A 17,028-nucleotide genomic window follows, 5' to 3' on the forward strand; every position below is an offset into this window, starting at 1 on the left:
GAAACTGCACTCAGTATTTCATGATCATTTTTGCACCCCCTTACTGCTTCTAGTTGCTATGATTTTGCATTTCCAATCTCTCATTGAACAACACTTTCTCTAAGCATCTAATGAACATATATCATTAGTATGTAATATCAATTTACATATATCATTAATACGTAAATTAGATCAGATAGTAGGTATAATATACACTTATAGAGACAGAATCTTACCAGTTGCTGTGGCTGTTTGTTGGTCCCAACATGTAATCTATTAACAAAAAAAAAAAAAGTATATCAAAACATGTGACATTCTAGCAATTCAGGTTTTAGAAAAATATAAACAATTAACATACAAATTAAAATAATAAACGTGAATTTTCATTTATATCATGGAGTGTGCCCTAAAAAGAGAGAGGAAAAATATATGGGGAAGGGTCCTGGAAAGTTCTGATAAACACCTAGAACAAAAATTAATTAATTTTGTCTTTTTATATATCCTAAAGGAAAAGGAATAAATTATTACAATTTGATGAAACATGGGGATTAAAGGGTTTTAAGATATGTTCTTTCTTGTGGTTATATCAATTGCTTTAATATGATTTTTGTTCTAGGTATTTATCAGAACTTTCCATACTACACTCCCCCTCATATATGTATTTGCATAGCATTAAATAATTTCTTTCATTAATGACAGAAAAGGGACTTATATGAACACTGATATCAGAAAGGAAAAATAACAAATATTGATTTTTTTGGTAATGAATAAGCAAAAATTATTTATTATTATTATTAGTATCTGACCTCCATGGAATCGGAGACTCATCTTGGGAGGTGCATTATCACACACAAAGCTCATCCAACCATATACCTTAAACTGATTCAACGAGTTTGTATGGTCTGCATTCCCAGCATACTTAGGCAATGCATTCCACTTGCCAATGACCTCATGATGCAAAGAACCTGCTCCTCACTCCTTTGCTCACCCCCTCCCCTATAGTTTCCAGGGATAGCCTCTTGTTCTACTCCCTCTCCCATTCTATGAAAATATTTCTTCCATGCTAACATTATATGACTCAATCCTCTCCCCTTCCTTCTGCTATTCACAAGGCTTTGCATATTACATTCTTTCGATCAGTCTTTATACTGTATGTTCCAAAAACCAGTTATCACTTTTGTGAATCTTCTCTCGACACTTTCTAACTTAGCCTTATCACTGTGAAAACTAGGTGACCAAATCTGTGCACAATAATCCATATGAGACCTGATCAAGATCTTATACAATGACATCATAAGCTCTTTATTTCTGCATGTCAGGGGCCTCTGCATCACTGCCATTATCCAATGTGATGTCTTCACAACTTGTGCAATGTGGCCTCTGAATTTTAGGTCCATGTTCACCACCACTCCCAGATCTCTCATCTCCTCTACCTCCCTTAAAAGTTTCTCCCACAAAGTGTTACACTTTGTATCCCACCATTGCTTACCAAATTTAAAAATCTTACACCTTGCAATACTGAAATGACAATTCCACTTATCTGTCCAATCATACAATCTATTCAAGTCCTGCTAAATGGCCATAACATCTGCTTGACTCTACATTTTCTCCCAAATTTTGCAACATCTGCAAATAGTTGCATACACTAAACTGATTGAGATCATTGTTATTCAACTTGCACATCACCAGTTAAATCTAATATCATTAATATACAAGATGAACAACAATGGTCCCAATATAGGCAGCATTCTGTATTAGGTATCAATATAGGCAGCAATCCAACTCACTAATCTGTTATCCAATCCCATCTCTTTCAATTTATTTAACGGCTTGTCATCATGTGGCAATCTATGAAAAGCTTTTGCAAAATTTAAGTATACCACCATATATGCATTTCCCATGTCCAATACATTTGTCACCTTGTTATAGTACGTAAGAAAATTATAAATTAAATATGTAAAGAAATTATATTCTTGGTTTCATCCATTATCCAAGATTATGCAACCAAGATCAGTTTGCATGTGAAGTCACTTTAAGACTGGGCTACTTGTATATAGAGGTTAATGACTTCACATCAGTTGCAGTGATACCTCATAATGCACACATGTCCTTATGGATATGTATCATGCTATACATTATGGGAAGGATCACTACCCAGACCAATTTCAACCTTTATTGAGGTCTCGTCAGTGGGAGCCAGACTCAGAAGTGGTACTAAGCTTTAAGTACTGCAGAAGTCATATTTCCATATACAATTAGCAAAAAGGTGTCACACCTTATTACTAAAATACTCTGAATTAGAGATAGATGTCAAAGTTTTTTTTTCACTTGGTTATAGTATAAATTATAGATGCCAAGATATTACATTTTGGTTTCATTCTGTATCCAACTGTAAGAAAACAAACGTTTGTGCATGAATACCAAGGCAACTGTATTGATACCTAATATAGAATGCTGCCTATATTGGGACCACTGTTGTTCATCTTGTATATTAACGATATTGGAATGGGTTTAACTGGTGGTATGCAAGTTGAATAACAATGGTCTCAATCAGTTTAGTGTATGCAACTATTTGCTTACACTTGGATAAAATGATGAAACCAAGAATATAATTTCTTGGCATCTTTAATTTATAGTATAATGAAGTGAAGAAACTTTCAACATAATTTGGTAAAACATGATTCCTTTTAACAAAACCTTAATGCTGACAATCACAGAGAATGCTGCTGTTATCAACCCAATTCTGTATCCTAGTTCTCACTAGTTGTTGAAAGTTTTTCCACTTGGTTATACTATAAATTGAAGATACCATACCACCTTTACCACGAGTTGCCCACAGTCCTGAAAATACTTCAGGTGCAAACTTTGTTCAGTGGGTCTGGCTCCCACTGATGAGACCTCAATAAAGGTCGAAACTGGTCTGGATAGTGACCCTTCCCATATATGCATAGCATTACACATGTCTGCAAGGAGATGTGCTTTGCATTATGGGATACTAAGACAAGTATCCCATAATGCAAAGTGATGTGAAATCATACCACCTTTACCATGAGTTGCCCCAGTCCTGAAAATACTTCAGGTGCAAACTTTGTTCGCTTACACTTGGATAAAGGATTAAACCAAGTGTATATAATTTCTTGGTATCTTTAATTTATAGCCTAGTTCTCACTAATTTCTCCAATACCTTAACCACAACACTAGATATACAGATATCGGTCTATAATTTGTAGCCACAGTCTTATCACCACTTTTATGCAGTAGAAAAATTTCATCTTCTTTCCCCTCTCTTGGAACCTCTGCTGTTGTAAGACTTATTAAACAGCCATGCCAGTGCTACTGCCAACTTGTGGAACATTCTCTTAAGATATGTGGTGACATGTCATCAAATCCTATTAAGCTTGATGTCAATAAGCTTATTTATTTCTTCACATACCTCCTGCTCACTCACAATTAACCCATCCTCTCCAATTTCCTCTACACTGAAGCTTCTCATGATTTCACCCTATTGAGGATGAATCATTACCTACTTGGGTTCCTTGGGCATCCAGAGCCTCCATAGCTCAGTTGGTATAGATGAAGCCCATTGGTCGGAAAGACCTCGGTTCGATTCCCGTCCATGATGTGAGAAACCATTATTTGGTCTCTTTCGACTAACGGCGAGTTAGCCAGTCTCATACGAAGGTACAGGATTTTTTACCTGGAAACTGTTTTTTTTTTTTTTTCCTCAGAACAGATAAATCTGGCCATGAACACACACGGATCTACAATCATAAAATGCATACTTAATCCCTCACTAGGAGGGCTCAAACAGTGTGGGTTCCCCCCCCCATTCTTCAACCATCCCTTAGGATGGTTGAAGAATGGGGGGGGGGGAACCCACACGAATAATTAAATAAATTGGGTATCCACAGATGCTATATGGTCACTCTGATGAAGTTACGTGATGTGCCACACCAGTCTTTGCTATGTAGTCCTGTAGTATGGGTTCTGGCAGCTTTAAGTCTACTCTCTGAAGATCAGTTACCCCCCCCCCACACACACACACCATCCATCCAATTGACAGTCTACTGCTTCCTCTTTTTCCAGGAACTTTACCTTCTATAACTGTTCTGAGAAGTCCTCCTTTCTTCCTTTCAGTATGTCCAAAATATTTTAACTTTCTTCTTGTTGGTATTTTTAAAGAGCCTTAAAGTTCTACTGATCTTTTCTAACACCCATTCATTTGTACAACTTTCAGTATACGATATCCTCAAAAGCCTTCTGTAACACCACATCTCAAAAGCAGATATCCTTTTCTTATCTGACTTCTTTGGATTCCAAGTCTCACATCCATAAGTTGCTGTTGAAAAAACAACTGCATTCAAAATCCTCAACTTTGTTCCATGGAGATATCCATCCTACTAAATTTTAAATAAGTCTCTGACTGTTGTTTTAGCCATTCCTAATCTTCTTCTGATGTATTCTGAACAGCAATTCTTCACATTAATAATAGATCCCAGGTTTGCTGACTGCTTCAATTCTTTCTCCATTAAGGTACACTTGTTTCTCAAGACCTTCCCTGTTTGTATTTCCTTTGAGAACCATAATCTTTGTCTTGCTAGGATAGTCCTCTATTATTATTGATCTTGTTAACTTTATCAAGAATTTGTCCTAGTTCTTCCTTGCCATTTCCAAAAAGTACGGTATCATCAGCATACTTCAGATTACAGATCAATCTACCATATATCCTAATTCCTGTCTTGAGCTCACCCAATGCTTCATGCATGATGTTTAGCATATATAGTGAGGAGAAAGTAAACATCCTTGCCTAACTCACTTTCCAACCTGAAGCCAATCAGTTAATCCAACACTTGTTCTTACCATGGTTTCTTGCTCCCTGTACAAGTTGGCTATCAACCTGATGGGATTTGAACCCACATCTGAACCCACAATAGAGGATCTCAAAAATGCCATATTAAATCATAAAATTTGTTAGTTCAGCAATTGTTGATAATGTCCTGGCAAGTGTGATATGTAAAGAATAAAAATTTAAAAAAATGATTCAGTTATTCAGGAATGAGTAACTAATTATTATTATTATTATTATTTCGGGCGACTCCAGGAGTCCTTAGACTCATCGAGGGAGGCCCTAAACATCATGTCCACACAACTATACGACATTCTCACAGTATCTATCATACCTTGCCTTGAACTCGCTAACTGTCATAGCACCCACAACAGACTCTGGCAGCTTATTCCAATCATTTACCACTCTAAAAGTAAAGAACCCAGCTCTAACACCCCTGCTAACCACACTCTTGCCCAGCTTCCATAGGTGTCCACTAGTTCTCCCACCACCAGTCCTGATCTCAAAAATATCCTCTGAATTAATCCTATAGAATCCCTTTAGCAATTTGAATGTCTCGATCATATCTCCCCTCCTCCGCCTATCAACTAGTTTCTGCAACCCACAAATCTTCAACCTGTTCTCATATGGTTCATTCCATAGACCTGTTATCATCTTAGTCACTCGCCTCTGGATCCTCTCCACCTCCTCCCCATCAAGAAGGAACCGAGGTGACCAAATCTGGGCACAGTAGTCGAGATGAGGTCTTATCAAGGCTAGGTACAGAGGTACAATAACTTGCTTGTCTCTGCTCGTCAAGGTATTTTTCAACAACCAAGTGAGTTGATGAGCTGATTTAGCTACTTTTGCAGTGTGCCCCCTAAACTTCATCTCCCTATCCACCAACACTCCCAAGTCCCTGTCCTCATCAATCTCTTGGAGTACAGTTCCACCAATGTGGTATACTGCTGCTAATCTTTTCACCCCAAAATGCATAACCTTACATTTTGTCACATTAAATTGACATCCATTCTCCTTAGCCCAGAACTCCAATCTATCTAAGTCATCCTGCAAGACTTTGACATCTTCTGCATTCACTATTGCCCTACCCAACTTTGCATCATCAGCGAACAAATGAATTGTTCCACTTAGATCCTTCCCTATATCGTTAATGAACAGATTAAACAGCAGTGGTCCAAGAACAGAACCCTGTGGCACACCACTAGTCACAGGCCGTCTTTTGGACTTTACTCCTGAATAAACTACTCTTTGATATCTCTCCATCAACCAACCACCTATCCACCTCACCAACCCTATATCCATTCCCATATGTTGTAGTTTACGGATTAGTATTCCATGTGGTATCCTGTCAAATGCCTTTGCCAGGTCCAGCAGTATCACTGTAAACCCATTTCCCTTATCCAGTTCAGCCGTCACCTTGTTATAAAACTTGAGCAAGTTACTGAAGCATGATCTACCCTTCACAAAGCCATGCTGTCCCCTGTACAGTATCTCGTTTTCATCAATCCATTCCTGTATTTTTCCCTTGACTGCTTTCTCTAAGACCATGACAACGACTCCTGATATGCTGATCGGTCGGTAATTTGCAACCGTAGTCTTGGATCCTCCTTTATGCAGTGAAACTATTTTCCCCTCTTTCCACACCTTCGGGACTAAGCCAGACCTGAGACTCAGATTAAACAACATGGTCAAGGGCACTGATAATTCTTTAGCCGCTTCACGCAAGACCCGTGCCGGTATACCATCCAATCCCACAGATGTGTTCACATTAAGGTTCTGTAATAGACTAGTCACCTCCACTTCATTCATCACTATTCCCGTATAAACTAATGGTTCCTTCATTTTTTCAATGTCACCACCTGGATGATATGCTTTTGCAAAGGGTGCGCTCAGTAACTCCACTATATCGACTGATTCAGTGACCTCCTTACCATCATCATTCCTTAAAATCATTTTACCGTGTACAGTTTTTTTCTTGCTTGCAGCATATTGAAAGAACTGTTTTGGATTCTCTTTTGCTTGCAAAGCTAGTTTCCTTTCATAGTCCGCTTTTGCTTTTTTTACCACACTCGTTACCTTTCTGGCCTGCATTTTATACCGTTCGTGTGCCTGCAGGTCACCCCTTTCTTTAAATTCCCTCCACAGTTGTTTCTTTTTTTGCAGCTCAAGCTTAATGGTGTTATTCATCCATTTAACCCCTACTTGTTTTACTATTCGGACCCTGGGTATACAATCAGCCATTACCTCCTGTAAATGCTCCTTGACCACTTCCCATGCTCTATCGACGTCCAGCCCTTGCAGTTGTACATGCCATGGCACTGATCCAAACAATCTCCTAAGCTTGTCATACTTTCCAGCATGGTAATTCCACATATACCCTGTCTTAATCGAAAATTCCACACCTTTAGCCACCTCCCAGGTCAAGACCTTATGATCACTCTCACCAATAGGTGGCAACATGGTCATATTCATTACAGTCAAATTCTCAGATGCTATTATCAGGTCAAGCACTCTCACACCCCTAGTATTTTCAATTACATGCTGTCTCAGATAGTTATCCCTTAATAATTGAATAAAATCCTTTTCCTTCCTCACATGTGTCCTCTGCTCCTTCCAATCAATGTTACCATAGTTGAAATCTCCCATAATAATTACCCTCCTTCCACTCATTTCATCAATTTCCCTATGCATACTATCTCCACCATCTATCCCATCACCTGGTCTATAGCAGCACCCAACTGTATGTTTTATTCTGCCAGTCTCAATCACACACCAAATAGCCTCAAATGAGCTCCTTTCACTATCCTGCGATACAACTTCAATTCTCCTTGGCTGCAGTTCATCAGCTATCATCAATAATACCCCTCCCCCCATTTTATTCTCTCTGTCCCTCTGTCCTTCAACACACTATAACCTACACATTCTATCCCACTAACTATATCTTCTTCCGTCAGCCATGTTTCACTAATGCCAATAACCTGTGGCCAGGAAGAGCCAATCAAGGCCAAAAATTCTTCCTTCTTGTTCCTAATACTCCTGGCATTAGTATACATGAAATGCAGTGATCCCTTAGTCCCACCCCTATATATTGATACATTATTCTAAATGACCCATTCCCATTTTTTGTCCTTAGTGCTGGCTCAGGTACATTATATACATTCTTACACTCATCTATCTCACTGATGTCTGCATATCCATTTCCCCCCTCCTTGGTAGTTCTAGTTTCCCTGGTTTTGCACATCCATTTTCCCTTCATTCAGCAACACTCTTTCCAGTCTCCGCACACTAAGTCCATTGAAATGCAGGCCATCCATCTTGTATAAGTCCTTTCGCCCTTCAAACTCATTCCACACGTCCACGAATTCCACACCACACCGTCTGCATAACCTACGCATAATGTCATTTGCAATTATGGCCCTCTTCCTAAACTCCTCTTTGTCATACCACGGCAACAGACTAACCATTCTAACTCTGTCACTCTTTTCTTTCGCTACCTTTAACAATACTTTCAGGTCCTTTCTCATAAAAAAATTTATCACCTTTCAATTCATTCGTACCCGCCACAATTATTAATTCTTTCACGAGTCACCATGCAACACTCTTTCCTTCATTTCAGAAACTCTCTCATTCTTGCACTGTTTTTTTACATTATCCGAATCACTCTGGAAAGAGTTTTGCAGGTGCTCTAATTGCCGCTGCGCATTTTGTATCACTGCGCGCAACCTAGCGATCTCACTTCCTACAAATAATTCCTCATTATTTTTATCATTTAAACCATTTTCTCTCTCAGTATGGTTGCTTTCACTCTTTCTTAGATCACCGCTCTCATTGCCATCTTGTACATCGCAATTCTCTATCAAGCCACTATTTTCACTCACATTCTGGCAATTCTGGCTTTCTTCAACCATAACTATCTCACTACCTGACACATACTTCAACTCCTCACTTTGCTTACACTTTCTACACATTCTCCCACCACTATCACTTTCAATCCAAATTCCAGCCTCATTCGGGAATGCATACATCCCACACACATCACATTGGACAAACTCTCTCACATTATAATTTTTGTACAATGGCGTCGTATTTTTGGATGCCATTATCTTACGTCACATTGGCGCCATATTCAAATCTATGAAACGTAACTTATATACTAAATTAAATAACGTAATTCACACCAAAATCCCATAGACACAACAAGCTACCAAAATTAGGCAATATTACGTTATGATTTTAACCTATATTTTAATTTTTACTCAAAATTGTACTTAGCTTTCGGGAGCTCTCTGAAACAACTATCCGTCTGGCCCTCTAGTGGGCTACATCTACAACTAAGATAATATTAGTCTGGAAAAGCAGCCTTTCTCCAATTCTGGATCATAGATTATGGAATAAAGTTGGGGAAATGGATATTGCAGTGTTTAGTGGATAGATAGAAAAGAGATGGATGTAAGGGCATTTTACAAGATTAATATAGACAGAAGTGGAAAGTGAGGAAGGCTGGGGGAGGGATGATAGGTCATCCATAGAAGCTGTAAGAGTATGCTAAAGAAGGGAGTGTTAGGTGAATAAAATATGTTGCAAGTTGCAAATGTTGGGAGAAATGAATTCAGGAGTTGGCAGGTGCCTAGTGGTGTATGACAGGGCTTAGTACTTAGTCTGCTGCTGTTTAACTTGTACACCATTGATACAGGAAAATAATCGGAAATAATCAGTTGTTTGCCAATGATGTAAAGTTAGAAATAGCAACAGTCAGTGAAAATTATGATGAGATTTCCTATAAGATCACTTACATAAACTGGCAGTATGGGCAATGATAACAGTTACCAGTTTAACATGGCCAAGTAAGTTCATGCAATTTGGGAAGAAAAGATCACAAGCTGTGTACTACATTGATGGAACTTAACTGCAGGAAATTGATGAGGCTAAGAATTTAGAAATGTTGATGGACAGGGAAGGAATATTGCAGATGGTCAAAATAGCACCTCATATTATGTGGTTATTGAAGAACACGCTGATAAGCAGGAGTAGAGAGGTACAACAAAATTAAAACAAGAAATAATATCATTTCAAGGCTTGCTGGAACAACCTGTGGTTGAGGGGCAGAAGTCCAAAGTTTTATAACTTCCCTTTTATAAGGTCATATCTGGACTACTGCATGCAGATCTGGTTAACTGAATTCTATGAAATTGAGGAAATGGTAGAGAGGATCCAGATTTGAGTGATCAGTGGGTATATGGAGTTCTCCTCCTTTAGTAGAAATTCAAGGTCTATAGGCCTTAAACACTAAGGCTATTCATTAGGGGGGGGGGAAACATGATAAAAACATAATAAAGGGTTTAGAGGATAGGCACCAAAGATTTTTTTTTAATACATGGCAGGAAAGAAGAGAACAACAGGGTCACCCCTGGAATTGATTCGAAGGGTGTAAGGAATAGATTTTTTCCTTAAAGGATGATGAATAGGTAGAATGGGTTTCCAGCAGTAGTTGTGAGGTTTTTTTATTATTATTATCTGAGACTCCAGGGAGTCTAGGACTCATCGAGGAAGGCTATAAATCATCCTAACCAGCTGTCTCATACTTTCCCTTAAATTCATTCACACTAGATGCACTCACTACCCCCTAAAGGCAAACTGTTCCACTCACTCACTGCTCTGAGAGAAAAACCTAGCTCTTACTGCTTTCTTGATTACGAACAAATTTAACTTCTATGGATGTCCCCCGTGTTTTCTTTTCTCCCCACCTTCCATATAACGAAACATTTTATCAGATGATATCCTATAACACCCATTCAGAAGTTTATAGACCTCTATCATATCACCCCTCTTTCTCCTGTTAACCAGAACCTGCATAATCCACATACTCACAATCTGTCCTCATAATCTAAATCCCATAATCCAGATATAATCTTTTTCACTCTTCTTTGCACCCTTTCCACAGCTTCATTATCCCTTTGTCTGACTGCCCTGTTCTCAAAAATTATAAACTGAAGAACTACCAAACTATGGTGGGAACCAAAATAATTGCTGTGCCCAAACCAGAGTGAGATCCAAACAATTTCAAGAATCTACAACCTATTTCCTTGTTTTGTTCCACCTTTAAGCTCTTTGAAAGAATTCTCCTTAAAAGAATTTCACCACTCATCAAAAGAGCACTACTGTTTGAACAAGATGGCTTCAGGCCAGGGAGAAGTTGCCATGACCAGGTCCTGACAACACAGATTGAAGCAGGCTTCCAGAAGAAACTTAAATCTGGAGTCACTTTCATTGACCTAACATCAGCTTATGACACAGTCTGGATCAGGGGGCCTCCTCCTAAAACTGGGTGCAAAAAAAAACTTTCCAGCTTTTCAAATCCATTCTCTCCAACAGAAAGATCTGGGTTCATATTGGAGGAAAAAAGAACAGGCCCAGATTCCTCCACGATGGTCTCCCACAGGGCTTGTGTTAGCCCCTTTACTCTTCAACATCTACATGTCTGACATACCATATACCAGCTCAAGCAAATATATGTATGCTGATGACCTAGCGATCCTACACTAGTCTACCTCCTTTGCCAATCTGAAAACAACCTTGAATACAGACCTAAACATCCTGGAAGAGTACTACTTCAAGCAGTGGTACCTGAAGCCAAATCCAACAAAAACTGTGTCCACAGCAATCCACCTAATTGACCTCACCCGAAATATCTTGGAGTGAACCTGGACAGAAGCATAACCTATAAAAGGCACATCAACCTGTCCAACCAAATTAAAACAAGAAATAATATCATTTCAAGGCTTGCTGGAACAACCTGTGGTTGAGGGGCAGAATTCCAAAGGTTGTCAGCACTAGCCCTTGCATTTTCTTCAGCAGAATACTGTGCACTTCTTTCCCAGATGAGGGAAAGCACACCTCTCCCCTGGTTGCCTATCCTATCCAACATTGCTCTAACAAATATATGAAGAAGACAAGCCTCGATTAAAGGATTTAATAAAGTAATGAGCAACCTGCCCCTGCACCAGACTCTCCATGGACATGGACAAACTCTCTTCAGCTGCCCTATCATCAACATCTGACACATGGAGAGGACACTAGTCCAACAATCTCCCAACAAATGGCTTCCTGGTTGATGATCCCTGTGCTCTGCAGCCTGGTTTTGCTCTTCCCAGGAAGATCTGATCATCTCTCAACAGGATCAGAACTAACAATGGCAGATGTGGCTACCTACTACATAAATGGAAACTGTCAGACCACCCTTATTGTGGTTATTCCCCCATAGCTCAGATGATCACTCATGTTGTGAATGGCTGCCCGAGGCACCAATTTCATGGTAACCTCCAAGACATTCACGAGGTGAAAGATGAGGCCTTGGATTGGCTTTCTGGACTAAACATTAATCTACAGCTGCATTGTATTTCTTTTCACCATAAGAATAAATAAATAAATTTATCCCCTTGTCCACGAATGAATTTGACGAGAGGTATGATAAGTATTTGTGAACAATGGTTAGTAGTCAGTGTGGTCCTCCTTCATGAATGCAAAAATAAATAAATAAATAAATAAAATAAAATAAATAATAAAAAAAAAAAAATAATGATGATGAGTCTCAAGGTGAATACGGTTCCATATTTTGAGTGATGATTAAAAAAAGTTTAAAAAACCACTGTTGCTAATATGAAAAATGTTTCCATATGTATTTTTGTCATGAAAATAATGATTTCACATATAAACTCTAGTATCTTCTTCTCAGCATCTGCTTCTTGCTGGCATCTGATTCAAATGTCTTTATGATGTGTGAATTACTTTGTGATTGAATATTTTCTTCTGTAAAAACATTGGTGGCTCATTTCTTTCAGGTTTTTATTCTTATACTGTGGTTTTTATATTTATAAACAATTTTATAAACAATTAAGCCAATTATTAACCATATGCTCTTCAACACAAGAAAACCAAGAAGTTATAAATAATTCTGTTTTCAAGATTTCTTTTTTCATCAAAAAGAAATAAATTTTCTTTTAAAAAAATGGAAATTTCTGATCCTATTTATAATATTGCTATCAGTTTCTTCACGTACAGTAACAATGCATATGAAGAAGAAAATGATAACTACTACTGATAAATGCAACAAAAATAATGAGTTAAATAACACAGGAAAAAAAAATCCCATCTTCCTTTTTATGTTAAGCTATGGCCTGTCACTGCAAAGTAAGTTTGCTTCTTAGAAACCTGTTTACTTCTTATGAAAGGATGGTTAATCCTGTCTGCATTGTTTTTTGACTGTAAATTGTATGTGTTCTTTAGGCCAGTTTGCCTGTTTTGCAGGATAGAAAAACCAGAAAAAAAGTTACTGGGAGGAAAAACCCTTCCACCTCTATATGAGACTGGCTAACTCACTTTCGCTTGATGAGTCCTAATAGACGATCCTAGATAGGATTTGAATCCAGGTCCGAAAATAGCTAACAATTGTGATGTATAACATTACTACAGAGAGAACTTACAAAAATACTAATTCATGTTAAGCATATATTGTTGATCTGTCAAAGGAGGTAGGGAGGCCCCTGATTTAAGTTTTTAATACTTTTTTTTATTCTAACAGATTTTCATTAATAAAAAAGGTAATAGTATATTTTATTATTGCATATGTCATAAAAAACATGCAAGTGTAACTAAATAGATCAAAACTAAAATGGTTTGGGAATTTCATTATTATTATTATCATCATAGTATGCTTACTCTTTACCTGCTTGATTTTGGAGAACTTGAAAGGTGCTTAGTTGTAATGCTATGACGGGGCAAGTGGCTGTTTTGTACCAGAAGATCAGGGGGTCCTCTTTCCAGACTTTCATAATTGCTCCTCATAAATTTTTCTCTTTTGCCAAGCCGTTCTAGATTCTCAGTGCTGACACTGAAATTACTTATAAATGAACGTTCACCTTCTACAGGGGTTCCAGAATCGTCATCATCACTGACAAGATCGGTTCTTTCTTGTAATCAAGCAAATATAAAAATGTAATTAAAGCATACTATAACTTATTATAGTAGATTTATGGATTAAATCACCATTTTATATTAAATAAATTTAATTAAAATTACCTTTAAGTTTAGAACCTTTATATCAATGCCATTTTTAGGAGTATATACATATAAACACTTACAAAAGCTACTTTATCATAGCACTCAAAAATGCCTAAGGCCCGTTTTACTGAGTATATCTCTATGTCCTTGTTAATTTATAACTGGCCTGTCCTGTTTGTGTGGGAATAGGATTCTGCACTGAGCACTTATATTACTAAGTCCAAAGTTGAGAAAAGTCAAAAATCATTTGTTATGTCTATTACTGGCAATTTTAACAGTTACCTGAATGCTGAATCTCTGTCACAAAATTGATCACTGTGATACCCATAATTTGTTGTTTAACCAATTCTCCTCATCTGACTACTAATTACTCTAAAGGAATTCAGATGCCATGCAACTTACTGTATATAAAAGCTCTTCTCACAGTACTTTTTTCAGCAAGTTTGTTGAAATTGTTTGAATTAGTTACTGATGCAACTGCATATGGCTATATAGTGTAAAATAGCTTTATTTAGCTAGTTACATATGAACTTTTCATAGCATTCATTTTCAATAAATTAGTATATCTAAATTTAAATATCTTGTCTCATTGCAGTGAGAAACAACTCAGGATATTCACTCAGGATTTTCTCTAGCTTCCAAAATACTGGAATTTAGTCAATTCCAGTATTAAAATGTATTTTCAAATCTCCTTTATTCTGAACATTCAGATGATTCAGTTTCTCTTGGAGAATAAATCATTTAATATTGTCCTCCACAGTTAATATCAGTAAACAACTGGATGTTCACTTCAGATCATTCCCTGGTATTATCAAATTTCTCATTGATTTTGCTACCACATAATTACTCTCAGATATTTTTCTATCATGAACCCTCTAAGTCTGTATCACCAGCTTCATATCTATCCCCATTTGTTCCAGTTCATTGAACACTCTCTTTCTGCATGGTATCCTATCAAATGTCTTTGCAAAGTCCAACAATACCATGTGTAACCATTTTTCTTCTCCAATTTGAGTGTCACTTTGTCAGAGAAAGTGACATAAATAACCAAGGCAAGAAAATTCAAGCCTTTATCGATTTTCCAATATTTTAACAACCACTCGAGAAATATTCACCAGCTTATAATTTACAGTTTCTGTCTTCTTATCTTATTTATGATTTTTTACTTTCTTATATGATCCTTGAAAGGTTGTAGACCTATCATACAATAGTACCATGGATGGGATTAGATCATCTGGAAACCCTACTCTCGAGAGCAACCATGGAATTTTTTTTCCAAATCACTCTAGGCCTCATATAAACAAGATAGTAGTTTCACATCCTGTTATCCACCAACTAATGTGAACTATCTTACAATAATTTCACTCCCTTAGGACTTTATGTCTTCCAATTAACTGTCCAAAGTGTTGTCATTTTTCCTGTATCTTTTCAAGAAATAGAAACTTCACTGTTTCCTGGTTCCCGGACAAGACCAATGGGGGGGCTTGGACTTGTTTAGGGCAATGCCCCAGTTGTCATGAAATTTCATAATGCTGTATCATCATTTTTAGTTATGGTTTAAGCCAATAAGAATACAATTTAGTCACCAAAGTCCCAAATTACCACCTATCCTTGTTCATTCAGTATCCAGGTAAATTTTTTTTATTTATGCATGATATTTTCAATCATAAATGATTTGTCAAGATGAATGAGATATGGTCAGTGTTAAATTGTGTATTCGCTATGGTTAGGTTCTTGCAACTTTTGCAGAATTAAATGAGTATTTTTCCTCTATCATTATGTTTGCCATGTCTGAATTTACCACTAATCTTCTCCTTCTCCAACAATTGCATTCCAATCACCAATCAAGATCACGTTTTCTTGATAGATGCTATGTAGTATTGAATTATCTTAGTAATGCATCTTATGGGGTGCTTAAGGGTCAAAGCTGTATAACTGAGAGGAGACCTCCACATAGCCTTTAAAGGAATGCAGAGAACTGAGCAGGGCTTCTGACCTAATGTCCAATTTTCACCTTCTCATGGTGCACCCTGTTGGGTATCTACCTGGATACTGAACGAACGAGGATGGGCTGGCAATTTGGGATTTAGCCAACCAAATTGTATTCTTATTGGCTTAAACCAAAATATAAAAATGATGCTACAACATGAAAAATTTCATGCCAGCTGGAGCATCACCCAGTTAAATAAAGCCTCTGTTGTTCTCGCCAGGGTGAACAGCAAAAAGTCAGCTACTGGAACAAATCTTAAAATACACCCCAACTCATCACCAGAGTTCAAGATCAGTAATATGAACATAAGAAACCTGAATGGCAAAGAAATGGAGCTAGCCGAAGAATTAGATAAGTACCACATCGTAATAGGGGTGACTGAAACAAAAAAGACAAAAACTGATGATAATCTTTCTGAGCAATAAATACAAAATGTTATATTCAGGAAATGATAATCAAGGAAAAGAAGGAGTAGCCATAGTATTCAACACAAAATACGAGGCTAATCTTCTTGAATGGCAGGCAGTCTCAAGTAGAGTGATGTGGGCTAATATCAGAATGGGGAATTGGACAATGAGACTTATTTGTGCCTATGGTCGCACAGAAGGTTCTACTAAGGTAAAAATGGAGGAATTTTTTGATTTTCTGATTTGTCAGTTGCTTTAGAAAAAGCAACTGACACAATGAAAAAAGAAAAGTGGGTCCTTGTTGGGGATCTAAATAGCAGAGTAGGAAATGATTGTCAGACATAAAAAAATATTTTGGAAAAATTTGGAGAAAAGAGCAAAGCTAATAATAATGGCAAATACTTGTTGGATTTCTGCTCAGGACATGGACTGGTTATTACTAACACCACGTTCCAACATAAAAATGTTGGAGAGAAGAGGCAAGGAATAAGAAAAGTCTCATTGACTATGTTATTGTTGATAGTGATGTTTTCTCCCTGGTGCAGGACACCAGAGTGTACAGAGGATTTGAAATTGGAAATGATCACGATTTAGTCTTGATCATTATAAAATTGAATTTCATATTGAAAAGAATAACATGTAAGAAAGTTTTAAAGCGAATAAAAGTTGAGCAGCTCTCAGATGTGAACTGTAGACTAAAATACACAAAGATTATTGAAGAAAAAATGAAAGAGTTTGAGAATAGGAAC

General features: G+C 37.4%; 1 protein-coding gene across 1 annotated transcript in view; it reads right to left on the bottom strand.

The window, feature by feature from the left end:
- The window catches only part of LOC150104628 (mitogen-activated protein kinase-binding protein 1-like), a 399,663-nt gene that overhangs the window by 82,443 nt on the left and 300,192 nt on the right, over positions 1-17,028 (bottom strand). Inside the window, exons 24-25 of the mRNA XM_090395826.1 lie at positions 13,548-13,791; positions 216-252 (exon numbers count right to left, since the gene is read on the bottom strand). Coding sequence (XP_090251952.1) covers positions 216-252; positions 13,548-13,791 — 281 coding nt within the window. The remainder of the gene's footprint in view (positions 1-215; positions 253-13,547; positions 13,792-17,028) is intronic.

Source organism: Typopeltis vanoorti, chromosome 7 (assembly GCF_054136105.1).
Source record: "Typopeltis vanoorti isolate ZY-2024b chromosome 7, IOZ_Tvanoo_1.0, whole genome shotgun sequence".
NCBI lineage: Eukaryota > Metazoa > Arthropoda > Arachnida > Uropygi > Thelyphonidae > Typopeltis > Typopeltis vanoorti.